General features: G+C 33.7%; 2 protein-coding genes across 2 annotated transcripts in view; one reads left to right on the plus strand and one right to left on the minus strand.

Annotated features, from left to right (window-relative positions):
- LOC114338981 (uncharacterized) overlaps positions 1-14117 on the minus strand; it is a 61532-nt gene that overhangs the window by 1599 nt on the left and 45816 nt on the right. Inside the window, exons 6-7 of the mRNA XM_050651455.1 lie at positions 6689-6832; positions 796-954 (exon numbers count right to left, since the gene is read on the minus strand). Coding sequence (XP_050507412.1) covers positions 796-954; positions 6689-6832 — 303 coding nt within the window. The remainder of the gene's footprint in view (positions 1-795; positions 955-6688; positions 6833-14117) is intronic.
- LOC114339361 (lysoplasmalogenase-like protein TMEM86A) overlaps positions 10377-14117 on the plus strand; it is a 155106-nt gene continuing 151365 nt past the window's right edge. The window contains exon 1 of the mRNA XM_050651457.1: positions 10377-10542. Within this exon, the coding sequence (XP_050507414.1) occupies positions 10528-10542 (15 nt within the window). The 5' untranslated portion in view covers positions 10377-10527. The remainder of the gene's footprint in view (positions 10543-14117) is intronic.

The raw sequence follows: 14117 nt of genomic DNA on the forward strand, positions 1-14117 counted from the left end.
AGGCAGAAGAATCCGACGATATCAAAATCAAAAGTGAGCTCCGACAGGGATGTATCACCACTGTTGTTCAACATACATATACTCTTTCAAGAAATCTTTCAAGAAGTAGTAGACGATGTTGAAGCCGGAATTACGATTAACGTAGAATGTATTCGTAGAACGTAGAAGAATCACAGAAGTAAGTCAGAGATATGGAAGAAGAAATAGCAATTTGGACGAATCAGTGTGAGCGGTCAACGAATAGAAAGAGTAGAAACATACACCTACATTGGTACGAACTAGAGAAAATTAATTTACTACGATGTTAGGTATATCTTTTCTACAGTTGAGTCGTGGATTCTGCCAGAAAATTGTGGCTTTCGAAATATGGCTTGATCGTTAAATCCTGAAGATTTCTTATATGGACCACGTTACCAAATCAGGGAGTTTCATTAGGGAAGAATACAAACAGAAAGAGCTGTTAACCACAATAAAACCATGACCAGGAAGGCGATGGATTTCCTGGCTGAAAAATCTACGTACGTGTTTCAACACAATCACAAATCTTTTCAGAGCAGCAGTGTGCAAAGTATGTACAGATTGCCATGATGGTCGCCACATTAGAAACGGATAGGCACTACAAGAAGATAGTAAAAATTATAAAAATCTGTAAAAGATTCTCTTGCAAAATAACTAACATATAAATAAATAATAAAATAAACAATTACCTAAATAAATAATAACAAAATAAGGTTACTTATAATAAACTTAGTGTCCAGTTAATTTTGTGGGCAGTGTATGCTGAATAAGATTTACCTGTAATGCATATAGTTGTGTATCATTGTTTTCCTTATTTTGGCACAGTTGAATTAATCTGGGAACAAGTCTCGGGCGTTTACTTGCTAAAATTTTTCCAGTTCCTTTTACTGTACAGAACATGATGACATGCGCCGTTTGAGTATGAACTTCTTTTCTCTAATAAAATAGATGAAAGTGTATAAATATATTGGTCCTAGTTAACCCATTCGCTGCCGATCGAAGAGGATTGAACTCGGCTAGGAGCCATTTTGTTGAACCGCACTTAACTGAAATAACCGTACCTTAGAGTATGGAAAATTTTTTACCCTCTCCCTGGAGTGACCGCAACGAGAACGAAACTGAAGCCAAAACCAAGTTAGAACCAAACACGAGTGCCAGTGGCGTATCGCGTAGGCCAGAAGAAACTATATAAAACTACATAATTAAATAATATTGCTCGTAGGTTTAGTTCAATTTTCTATTTTTATTAATTACACAATATTATGCATGGCTTACATAGAAAGATTGAAACAAATAACAGTATTTTAGTATGTTGAACTTTTATACCCACTCAAAATTAAACAGGATTAGGAATTAGGGGATGTGACGAAAGCAAACTTTTTGAATTATTGATTTATGATAGATATCTTTATTTCACATAGGTCGCAAAATTTCGGCTCCAATACTATATTTAAATAGGATTTATTTTTTCGAATTCTGAGAAAAAAGTTACAGGGGTGAAAAACCAAGAGACAATTTAGTGTGATTTTTATTTTCAAAGATCTCATTCAAAAGAAACTTTTTATTTATTCTGAGGGACTTTCAGCCCTCGGTAATAATTTAGTCCTTCATTCTACGTTGAAATTTTTCAAAAGTATTACTTTTTTCAGTATAGGGCTTTTCATTCACAGTCATTTGTTTCGAGCTTCCGAAATGTGTCACATAATATTAATATATTTACGTCATACGTTATTGGTATATAACAATGATACAAACTAGAGACGTATGACGTAGATATATTAATATTATGTGACACATGACAGAAGCTCGAAACAAATGCCAATCGATGAAAAGCCCTATAGGGCTTTTCATTCACAGTCATTTGTTTCGAGCTTCTGTCGTGTGTTACATAATATTAATATATCTACGACATACTTTATTGGTATATAACAATAATACAAACCAAAGACGTATGACGTAGATATATTAATATTATGTGACACATGACAGCAGCTCGAAACAAATGACAATCTATGAAAAGCCCTATTGGAAAAAAATGAACACCATGTCAGTGGTAATATTTTCCAAATGGAATATTCGCTATCTTTGTCGTACAACGCACTCAGTCGAACAGAATGTGCTGACAAGACAGCGGCAATTTTAGATATTTGGCACGGCTTTAGGAATAATAATAACGTTTGATCCAAAATTATTGTCACCATAGGTGGCTCTCAACGACAGAGATAGATATACAGTGCATGTCTGTTCTTAATTCAGATATACTACTTTCCAGTTTACGTAAACTTTGCAGTGCACGTCAACTTAACAAGAAAAGGTAGGTTATGTAGAGATGTTGGTGGTGGACATATACAGTATCCTGTTTGATTTTATTTATTATTGTTACTTATAATTGTGTTAATTCTTTTTATTTTAGATTAAAGTTCTGTGTTAAAGGCTTTGACTGATTTTTTATGTTTTATAACGTTAATCAAAATTAATTGATAAAAATTCAGATTAAAGCAAGACATACGTAATTTTTTGCACGGCTAGCTTTGATCCAATAATTGTGTATCGCTCGTTATCTTGAGTTGTTTATTAAATAATATTGATAGTGTATTGGCTAAAGAATTTAAAGGTCGCGTCTCACCATCAAATAATTTGATCAAACAGTTTGAGCAAACTTGACGTACTTGAGGAAGTACGTCAAAGTGACGTCACAATTGCAGTTTTTTTGAAATTCTAAAAATCTGTGCTCTCACTATCAGTTTAGTTTGATCAAATTTTTTGTATTGAGTTGTCTAACTTGTTTGTACTTTATTTAAAATTAAAATTTTTCATTATTATCCACAATGAACACTCAGGATGTGACGTCACTAACTGTCACTTTCAGTTTGCTCAAACCAGTTTGATCAAATTATTTGATGGTGGGACGCGGCCTTAAGACGTGAAATTAATAAAAAATTTATTTATTGTTTATTATTTATGGAAGATCCCAAGCAGAGACTACACCAGGATATATATTGTGATATAAGCATTTTGTTGTTAAAGATATTCAAAATTTATCTAAGCGTTCCATAGTAACAATATATTATTAAAAAAATCACTTTTCCTCTTTTCTCGATTAAGTATTATCTTTTATGGCATAGTATATAAATTATTATAATCACTGAATACATAGTTAGTGAAAAATTATCATATTAATTAATTGAATTAATAATTTAAGCGATGATACAAGTAACAGTTATCCAAGAACATTCAAAAGTCATCTCAAGTTAATGGTGACAATGTCATTGTCAAGTAATGTTTATAGTATTTTTACTACAAAAGCGATATTACGTAGGTCAAAATTTTTGACGTAAGAGAACTGTCAAAACATTAGAATGTGACTTTTCATTATTGCCATGGCATGTTTATAATAAACATGGCAATAATGAAAAGTCACATTCTCATGTTTTGACAGTTCTCTTACGTCAAAAATTTTGACCTACGTAATATCGCTTTTGTAGTAAAAATACTATATGTACGTATCCATACCAGTGAAAACTTTACTACATATAATTTGCCGTGTAAAAAAAGAAAAAGTAGAGATAGCCGTAAAATATTTGCGCCTGTGCTCTTAAATAATATTTTTACATATAAACAAAGTGAAATCAAGCAATAAAATGTTTAACAACAAAAAAAGTCAATAATATGTAATAACAATATACGCTATTAATTCCATTTTCGAAGTTGCCACAATATATTTTATAATTTCATTTATTTCGTACCGTTTCGTACCTACACCACTGGTAAAATGCTGACTTTTTATGTTACTTTTAATTTTACATGTAAATTTTTCTCATTTTATAACTTAACGATGTAATTTTAATTATGTAATAAGGTACATTGAAGTGTTAATTTTCAAATTATTAACCATTTAAGAGGCAATATCTAAGAATATAGGAGTATTTATTGAATTTTCATCTACGCACACATAACAGAAATATTTATTTACCTGTAAAATGTAATTCGCACTTATTTCCTATTGCTGTCGCTTTTACAACCGTAAGCCGAACACATCACCATTTTAAAGAGTTAAAAAAATTGCTAGTTTTCACTCACAAATCGCACAAAAATCACTAATAAAACTAGTGGTGTCAAACATCAATGAGAACCAACCGTATTAAAATACGGCTTCACTTCCGTTCGAAAAAGAGATGGCGTGATAGTTCTCCAGAGAGAGAAAAAATTTTCCATGCTCTAAGAACCGTACCAATCGCTGGCGCGTGATACGGTCATAGGTATCGGCACCTGACTGAAATAACCACATCGGTAGCGAATGGGTTGAAAAGAATGCCAAGGTTGATATAACAAATCAGCAATAAATTGATTTTACTTTTATGCCTATGCCTTAACAGTAATATACTTAACGCGCGACGTAATACACCTTCGGCAAAGAATTAGGGATTTGCATTAAATTTTAGTATGTTATAGTTTACTTCAAATAACTAAGACTTGATTTTTTAAAAATTGTTTTACCGTGCCGTTTAATTACTATTAAGGGTCAAAGTTAAGTTTTAACATGGGCTCTTATGGGAATTTTTAAAGAGTGAATAACTTTTGACCCAAATTTACGATTTTTAATTATTTGTGCTTAAATTAAAGGTTTTTTTGTAAGGAATAACATATTAAAGAATGAGGATTGTTTACCGTACCATTTATTTTTAATTTATTTATTATAATTAATTCCGTAATTTATTCCGTAATTTACGTAATTTATTATAATATATTTTTATAAAGTATTCAATACTGAAACATATGATTTGAGTATTCTGCTATAAATGCATTGTTACCAACTTTCGCTTGCATATAAGTTTCCCCCCTTTCCTCTAAGAGGCATACCCCGCAACGAAGGTGTAGAACGTCGTTAACTTAGTCACATTAACACCCAGAAGGAATAATTTCTTGAACATAATTTTTTTGGCAACAGAAAACTATATTTTAAGCATGCTATTAAAACACTATTTATGTTTTACCTTTTATATATTGTAAAAATAAAGTTTTATCTTTAAATTTTTTTATAAAGTGACCGATTTATAAAGAGCGGCTAGTACAAAATGTTTTATTTATTATTACTCAGTCTAGTTGTATTAAGATAATGCCTCGAATTTGAAAACACCAAAATTACCATCTTGTTAGCGATTTTGTCAGGGGAAGAATTGTTGCCAATAGATGTCGTAGAATGTCGTATTAGAATATAGTCGTATTATTATGTCGAAATTCGAGGAATAAGAAGAAAACCAACTGGGCAACTAAGGCCTACCACAGAGCGCCAAGAAACTTTAGACTACTGGCTCTGCGAGACCGTTTTGCTACTATGCGTTAAATCGCTGACGTACGATTTGGAGTACATAGGTGAACCTGTTACTATGCGTACACTATACGTCAGTATAATGCCTTTGGCCTGGTTTCATTCCGCCCACGACTGGTGCTTCCTTTGACTATGGAGCACTGTCATCAACGTTTGAATTGGTGCAGAGAACGGCAGCATTGGGTGGCAGAATGGCATCATGTAGCATTCAGCGATGAATAGCGATTCTGTTTAGAAATACATGATGGTCGTAGGATGGTAAAGCGGGCTCCACACTCTCGGCGAAGTTAGTTCGCCAAAGGTGACCGAAGTCTGAAGTACCTCTCTGCACACTCGTTCTACTTCGCGAGGAATACATTCAAGCGGTGCGATACCGACAAAGATCCCTTTGACTCGGACGCGCCAGACCGACAGAGAACGGAAGTAGAACGAAGCGAGGCAAAGTTGCACAAAGTGGCCGTCTACACTCTCGTACTTGTTGAACCTCAATCGACTTCAGCGAGAGTGTGGATCTCACATAAGACGCCGCCGCGGAGAGCGACGAGAAATCAGATTTGCTGTTGAGAGGAACGTACACAGGACAGTTGGAGTAAAGGTTTGGGGGGCTATTGTATATGGCAACCGATCACCACATGATTATTCTAGGCAGTATGACAGCTGCGCGTTTTGTTGATGACATCTTACAAACCACTTTACTGGCTTATCTACCTACTCGTTGACGGCCGTCGACACGTCTTTTTTCAGCAAGACAACGCGCGTCCCCATATTGCTCGTTGAACTAAGGAATTTCTCCAAGAAGCCGGCGTGAAAGTTTTGTCGTGGCCACTCTGTTCGCCAGATTTAAATCATATCGAACATATGTGGGATATGATTATCCATTTTGAACCACCCTCCTCAGACTCTGGCGCAGTTGTTAATATACGAAGTTCAAGTTGCTTGGAACGAGCTACCACAATCAGAGATCGATCATATCATTTCGTCAATGCCTAAACGTGTACAGGAGTGTATTCAGCTACGGAGTCGCTAAACAAATTATTAGTTTTTTTATTTCATGTTAATAAAAATTCCTTTCAGGAATGATTCCTTCCATTGATGTAAATCTACCATGTATTCCTTCTGGGTGTAACAGCAGATTATACACCTCTCTAAAGATCTCAAAAATGGTGAAACGTAAATAAGAGGATAATGGTCACCTCTGAAACAGAATAAAATATTAAATGTTTTTCATTTTCTTTACAAATTTTATGTTATTTTATAAAAACTGTATATTATAGTCTATACTTATAGTAACTGAAAATATTTTGTTTAAAAAATTAAGTAGACATAGATATATGTACATACCTCGTCCTGTAGCAGTTTGTCTAATGTATCAAGAAGATTAACTTCTCTTGCAAATTTTTCTCCAAGGCAGGTCGATGTTAGCATGGCTAAGCATTCCAAAGCAACAGCCAAGATTGGACCATTTTCATCGTTTAAAAAGGTTAACTATAAAATATTTATTATTATTCTGAATAAAATAAAAAAAACCATGATAAGAAAAATAATGTTACGTTACTGATAATCATATATTAAATAATATAACAATAAAACACTGAGTGGCCAAAGTGTCCTCTATTTGCTTTCTCCTATTTTCGTCGTATCTGTGTTTATATATTGTAAAAACCTGAGATACAGGATGCAGCCAGAAAGCAGTTTATTAGCGAAAAGTCTTAGATTTGAAATATTGTTTATTATATTTTCAATTTCAATTATTCTAATTGTTTAAAAAGTAGTAAACTTTGTATCTGGGGCTTTTCGTTGTTTTCCTCGTATTGCGAGAGATGTCGCTAGATTGCGTCTCAAAAGGTGGAATCATTGCATCGCGATGGTTCGCCTTAAATAGGCAGGATTGTTGATGTTTGTTTCAGAGTTGTGACTGCATAGCTCCACCGAGGACGCATGGGATGTAGAAATAGCTATCTAGAGATGGTGGTCCAACTCTGAATCAAATTAAAACAAAACTGCCGTTATCTCTTTTTCATCTTATGATGGTTCCTGTTTATCTGAACCATCTCAGATAATTGAGGGGTGGTTACCCCCTACCATAAGGGTTGATGAAGTAACAATACTCACTGTAGATTCATTTATTGGTACGTTGAAGTAACTACAGTAAAGAGCTGGTGGTATATTATTTAGTAACTGTGATGTTTACTCGTTGGGGTCTCAAATACCAATGACTAATCTTTTCGCCATGAAAGTAGAACTCAAAGTGGATTCCCCTGTTTACTATTTGGTATAAATAAAAGTGAGAGTGTTTAGTAAAAGAGCTGAATCGACTAGATTATAAATAACGAATACTAATTGTTATTTCAAACTGACCTTGTATCGAAAATCGACACATTGATGTGGTAATATAGGTCAATCGTATTTATTATAAACAAACGTATTTGTTTTACCAAAGACATTTAATTATTAAAAGAATTTGTCTTAATAAGATGATTACTGAGATGCAGTGTATCCCAATACAATCTTTGCCCAGAATTGAGTATTACAAACTGTCTTTCGATCCTTTTCCTTGACGAAGGGAAGGTAAATGCGTGGCCAAAGTGTCCTCTATTTGCTTTCTCCTATTTTCGTCGTCTCTGTGTTTATATATTGTAAAAACCTGAGATACAGGATGCAGCCAGAAAGCAGTTTATTATCGAAAAGTCTAGATTTAAAATATTGTTTATTATATTTTTAATTTCAATTATTCTAATTGTTTAAAAAGTAGTAAACTTTGTATCTGGGGCTTTTCGTTGTTTTCCTCGTACTGTTATTTTTAATTATTAACAATAAGCCGTAAGATCGTATTGACGCGGCTGTAAATGTGAGTGCGAGTAAGATGCTCCATTGGACTGCCGGAATGGCATCTCTCTCGCACTCACCATAGACGGCCGCCTAATACGTACAGGCGCTCATTATTATTACTTAAAAATTACAGCTTAGTAATAAAATAATGACAAAAATTTCTTCAGGATCTTGTAGGGTGGGCTTTAAACTTTGATTTAGTCACTTTTTGACTTTCGTAGTAATAACTTTTAACCAATTTATTAAGGCTTGAAAATCGCCTTTTTTCGTTTATTTTTTTTTTCAATTTTAAATTGTTTATAACTCGAAAACGATCAACTTTAGAGAAAAATTACAAGATACCTTTTTTGTCCAGAATGGTTCAAAAAACCTAACAAAAGTTTGTACGAACCAAAAATATTGATTTTTGCAATTTGATTTAAAAAAAATTGTTAAAAAAAATTTGGACCACTTTTCACGTGGGCGACTTCTTGAACCTTATTCTGGGATGTCTCATGAATGTGATTATGCAAAACAATCTAATGGGAATATTTTTTCTAACGAAGCCGCCCTTTTCGCCTTGTCTATTTTTATTATATTATATGCACTCGATTTTTTCAATGTCTATGTTCTAATATAATTTTCTCCTATCCATCAATTGTAGTATAATATCATCCATGGTTTTAGTTTATTAATGTTTCTCTTCCTCTTTAGATTCCCATTAGTAATACCTTGTTTAAGTTTTCTCATTTTCTATTCAAATTTTCCTTTATATCGATGATATTTCTCTTTATTTCCCTATTAGTTCTGGATCCCGCGTATGAAAAAAAAGTTGATTAATAGCAAGCTGAAAATTTGTTAATAGCTTAAGGGTGTCTAGTCGGACAAACTTTGATATATGGGAACACTGGAACAGGGCAAGTTTTAATTGTGGAACAGGTTAAAAATTTGGAACGGTCACACCACGAAAACGGCACATTTATTTTGTCCGACAGAACAGACTTAAACTATCCGAACAGAGATTAAACTCTCATGCAAAAATCAGACTGGTATTTATCACCTGTCATAATTCCTGTCATTTGACATATTGTACATGTTCCACTCATTAAAACGCCCATTTGGTGATAAATAGCAGTCTGATTTTTGCAAGAGAGTTTAATCTCTGTTCGGAGAGTTTAAGTCTGTTCTGTCGGACAAAATACATGTGCCGTTTTCGTGGTCTGACCGTTCCAAATTTTTAACCTGTTCCACAATTAAAACTTCCCCTGTTCCAGTGTTCCCATATATCAAAGTTTGTCCGACTAGACACCCTTAAGCTATTAACAAATTTTCAGCTTGCTATTAATCAACTTTTTTTTCACACGCGGGATCCAGACCTATATTAGTTTTTTGGCCATGTCCGTGTCCATGTCCATGGACATGGACATTGACGGGGAGACAAAAATCCGGAGTCAATGCTATGGAAATGAGGTTCCTGAGAAAAATAGCAAACAGAAAGAGGACAGACAAAATACGAAACGAAACAATTAGACAAGACCTAAAACTGGAACCAATCAATGAAAAAATAGTGGAGGGACAACTTAGATGGTTCGGGCACGTGTGTAGAATGTCAAACGAGAGGCTTACAAAACGAGTGTTCGAAACGAGAGTGCAGGGGAAAAACAAAAGAGGAAGACCAAGAGTTATGTGGGTAGATGAAATCAGAAAAGAAGTCGAGAAGAAGGGATTGACATTGGAAAGTGCAAGAAACCTAACGCAAGATCGGAAAGCATGGAGACTACAATGCCAAACTCAACTCCGCCAGCCTTACACCTAAAGGTAGAAAGGCTTAGGACTAAGTAAGTAAGTAAGTAGTTTTTTGGACAACTCAGCTCCTATACTGGACCTAATTTGGCTCTATAGTCGGTTCTGGATCTTCAAGTGTTGTAGATCTAAGTTAAATTCTGGCTGGACCAATATTACCTTGAAGATGGCATAGAAAGTATTCACGAAACATTTCCTCAAGTTCGTATATAAATATTTCCTCCTCTCATAAAGTCCACTGCTTATATTTTAAATTGTGGTCACCTTGTATTATGGACGACCTTTAAAATTGAAAAATAAAGATCTATTTACAAATAATTACAGTTTTTGATACTTTACAATTAGTTTTAAATTTTTTTAGTTCGGTACTTACCGTAATCGCATACATACCTACTTAATTATTGATAATTTTCCGGTGATAAATGAAACAAATCACAAGTTTGTTTTTAATACATTAAATATGGTTTAGTTTTAATTACCTATTGGACATGTTATTGTTTAAATAATAGTTAAATATTGATTAACGAAAATAGTTCGAAAGTACCAGGTATATCGACGGAACTTTTGCAATGTCTTGGCCAACAGTAAGTACATCTTCTATATATCTATTGCCCTTCATTTGTCCAAAGTTGAACGTATGTAGGCGTAGGCCTCCCCCTTATTTTTCCACTCTTCTCGGTTCAGTGCTAATCCTGTCCATCTGGTCCCTGCGTATCTTTTTAGGTTATCCAACCATCTCATCTGTGATCTGCCCTTTCCTCTTTTATGGTCCCAAGGTCTCCAGTGGGTTGTTCCCTCTCTTTGTCTGCTGTTGTGTCCTGCAAATTTCCATTTAAGAGTAGCATGTTTGTTTACGTCATTCACTTTGGTTTTATTTCTGACCCGTGTATTTTTCTTTTTATCACTTAGCTTGATACCCAGCATCTGCCTTTCCATTGCCCTTTGAGTCTTGGCCATCTTTTCCATATTTTCCTTTGTGAAGGTCTGTGCTCCAAATATGTAAGGACTGGTAGGATACATTGATCTTATACTTTTGTGCGGAGTCTTATTCTCCTTTTTTTTTCTGCTGTTTGATTTTCTTTACTAGTTTCATTATTTGCCCTAGGTATATGTACTCCTTGACTTTCTGTATTGTACTTGCTCCTATTTCCATGGTTTCGTTGTCCTCTTCCACGTTTGTCATATATTTAGTTTTTGTGTAGTTCATTTTCAGACCTATCTCGTTTGCTTCCTTGTCCAATTATTGTGTAATCATTTGGTTAAGATCTTTTATATTGTCTGATATCACCGCTATGTCATCCGCGTATCTCAGCAGTTGTCCATTGATGTTGATTCCTTTGTTGTACCATTCAAGATTTTTGAATATATCTTCTAGTGCTTCTGTAAATAATTTTGGGGATACTGTGTCCCCTTCCCTAATTCTTCTATTTATTTTTATTGGTTTGGTGTTTTGGTGTGGATGTTTTATTGTGATTGTTGCTTTTTCGTAGATGTTTTTCAACATTTCTGTGTATCGATAGTGGATCCTTCAATTTTCAAAGGCCTTTTAAAAATCCACAAAAGCAATATATAGCGGTATTCTGTACTCATTAGCGCGGTTAATGATTATTTTCATTGTTAGCAAGTGGTATGTTGTGCTGTATCCCTTTCTGAATTCAGCTTGATCTCGTCATTGGTATCCATCTAGCTTTCCTGTTAATCTGTTTGTTATAATTTTTTTAAGCAGTTTATACATTGTATTCAGTTGTGTTATTGGCCTATAATTGTTCAGATCACATTTGTCTCCCTTTTTGAATCCGAGCAGTAACACGGTTATTGCTTCATTCCAGTTTTCTGGTATAGCCCGATCAAAGAACAATCTGACCCCAAAAAAAATAAAGGAAGGATGAAAATTTGGGAATAGGTAGTTGAAATTGTCTATTATTATATAAGAAAAAGTTTACAATTCTATATCCCCTCCATTTAAAAAAAATGGAGGGGAATACCCCCCTCTCGAAGATGAAAAAATACATTTAAAATAAGACCGGAATTGGATAAAATGACTAATTCTAAACAACTTTTCTTCTATATAGTTTTTTCACTAACTCAATACTTTTCGAGTTATTTGTGAGTGATTATAGTAGGGGAGTAAAGTATGCTAAATTTGCAGTCACTCGGGCGTTATGGGGACCAATTGGGTTGTGATTATTAGGTCATAAAATCAAAAAAAGTTAAGTAAAATTTTCCATTTTAGCGGGCGCTTGTCATTTTTTAATTTAATTTTCCTTTTTCAACAATCTTTTTTTCCGATTATAGTGCGTATCTATCCATAATTCGAAAAAATGTCTCGAATAAAAGTTGCTTATTTTTACGTAAGGAATCCAAATCTGCTATAAAATTTTGGGGGTCCCATTTAAGATTTTAAAGTAACCCCCCACCCCGTCTGCGTGGGGGGTCGTGTTTGGTACCATTCGATAGATTTTTGAAAAATATTTTGAAAGTGTATTTTGCAGTTTTTCGATCTGATGTTCATTTTGCGAAATATCGCGGGGTTTGTATTTAAAATTTTAAATTTACCCCACACCCCTCTCCGTGGGGGGGGGGGCATTTTTATTACCATTCGACAGATTTTTGAAAAATATTGAAGACGTATTTTTTAGTTTTTCGATCTGACGTTCATTTCGCGAAATATTCGCTTTTCTTTTGTGAAACTTTTTAACTCACCCATTTCCTTACGCCCCTCTTAAATCGTCAGATTTTTGAAATATATACACTCTCTTGCACGTACTTAACTTACCTTATCTTAATCTGACAATTTTGAGTATTTTTAACCATAGATATTTTTTTTCGGTTCCCCCTTAACGAACCTCGCTGTGTTAAGAGCCATTATATGGTAGAGGTACATCTGCAGGGTACCAGGTTTCTCCGATATGATAATCTGACGCGCTCGAGTAACTGCAAAAATCCCCGCTTGGGCTCCCCTACCAATATGTTCATGTTTAACAAAATAAAACATGTTTTTTGACGGTTCTTCGGAGATAACTCAAAAAGTAAGTATTTTAGCGAAAAAAATTTTCTTAGCAAAAATATAGCCCATCAAAAATTGAAAAAAAGGTGTATACATGAGGTCTGTAGACCCAGTAGAAGCAGAGTTGCAGCTAATGAAAAGTAGGTTCTTCTTCGTCAAATTCCAAATCGAATATTTCAATGTGAAATAACCCAAAAACGGAGCACTTTTAGGGGAAAATTTATTTTAAATTTTTAAAGTGTTTAAAAAAAGGCGTATTTTTGTTTTTAAAGAAAACTTGTAATATTAAAAGTAAGTGAATTACGCTCCAAATATTGTTGGTCCCTTTTATTTTTTGGTAAAAAAATCGCGAAAATCACCCCCTAATTATTAGCATCACATATACGTTTTAACATTACCACTTCACAAGTTACTTTCTCTATGTATTATTTATATGAGCTGTAAGTTTCATCGGCTCAAAGTGCTTCGTTTTGAAAAAGCTCTTGTTAAAATGGCTTGAACGAGTAACTAATCACGAGTATAGGCAAATTTTGAACAGCCATAGCATAACCAATTTTTGTCTAACAAGAAAACAAAAAATAAAAAATATTCAGAAAAGCAAAACGTACATTTTACTACTCTTTGAGATTTTTGGTATACCTAATTGTTTTTAAGTTAATTCCATAAACAATTACGATTTTTTTCAAAATTAAAAAAAAATATTTTATTTTAAACCCAATTTTTTTGAAAACTGAGCACTTTGAACCAATGAAACTTATAGATAATATAAACAATACATAAGTAAAGTAACTTGTAAAGCGGTAACGATTAATTTTATTTGAGAAGCTAATTAAGGGGTGATTTTTGCCATTTTTTACCCAAAAATAAAAGGGACCAACAATATTTTGAGCGTAACTCACTTACTTTTAGAAGTTAGAAGTTTTTTTAAAGAACAAAAATAAACCTTTTTTTAAATAAGTTGTAATGAATTTTCCCCGAAAAGTGCTCCGTTTTTTTGGTTATTTCACATTGAAATATTCGATTTGGAATTTGACTAAGAAGAACCTACATTTCATTAGCTGCAACTCTGCTTCTACTGGGTCTGCAAACCTCACGCATACACCATTTTTTTTAAATTTTTTATAAGCTATATTTTTACTAAGAATATTTTTT

The sequence above is a fragment of the Diabrotica virgifera genome, chromosome 5 (assembly GCF_917563875.1).
Source record: "Diabrotica virgifera virgifera chromosome 5, PGI_DIABVI_V3a".
Lineage (NCBI taxonomy): Eukaryota > Metazoa > Arthropoda > Insecta > Coleoptera > Chrysomelidae > Diabrotica > Diabrotica virgifera.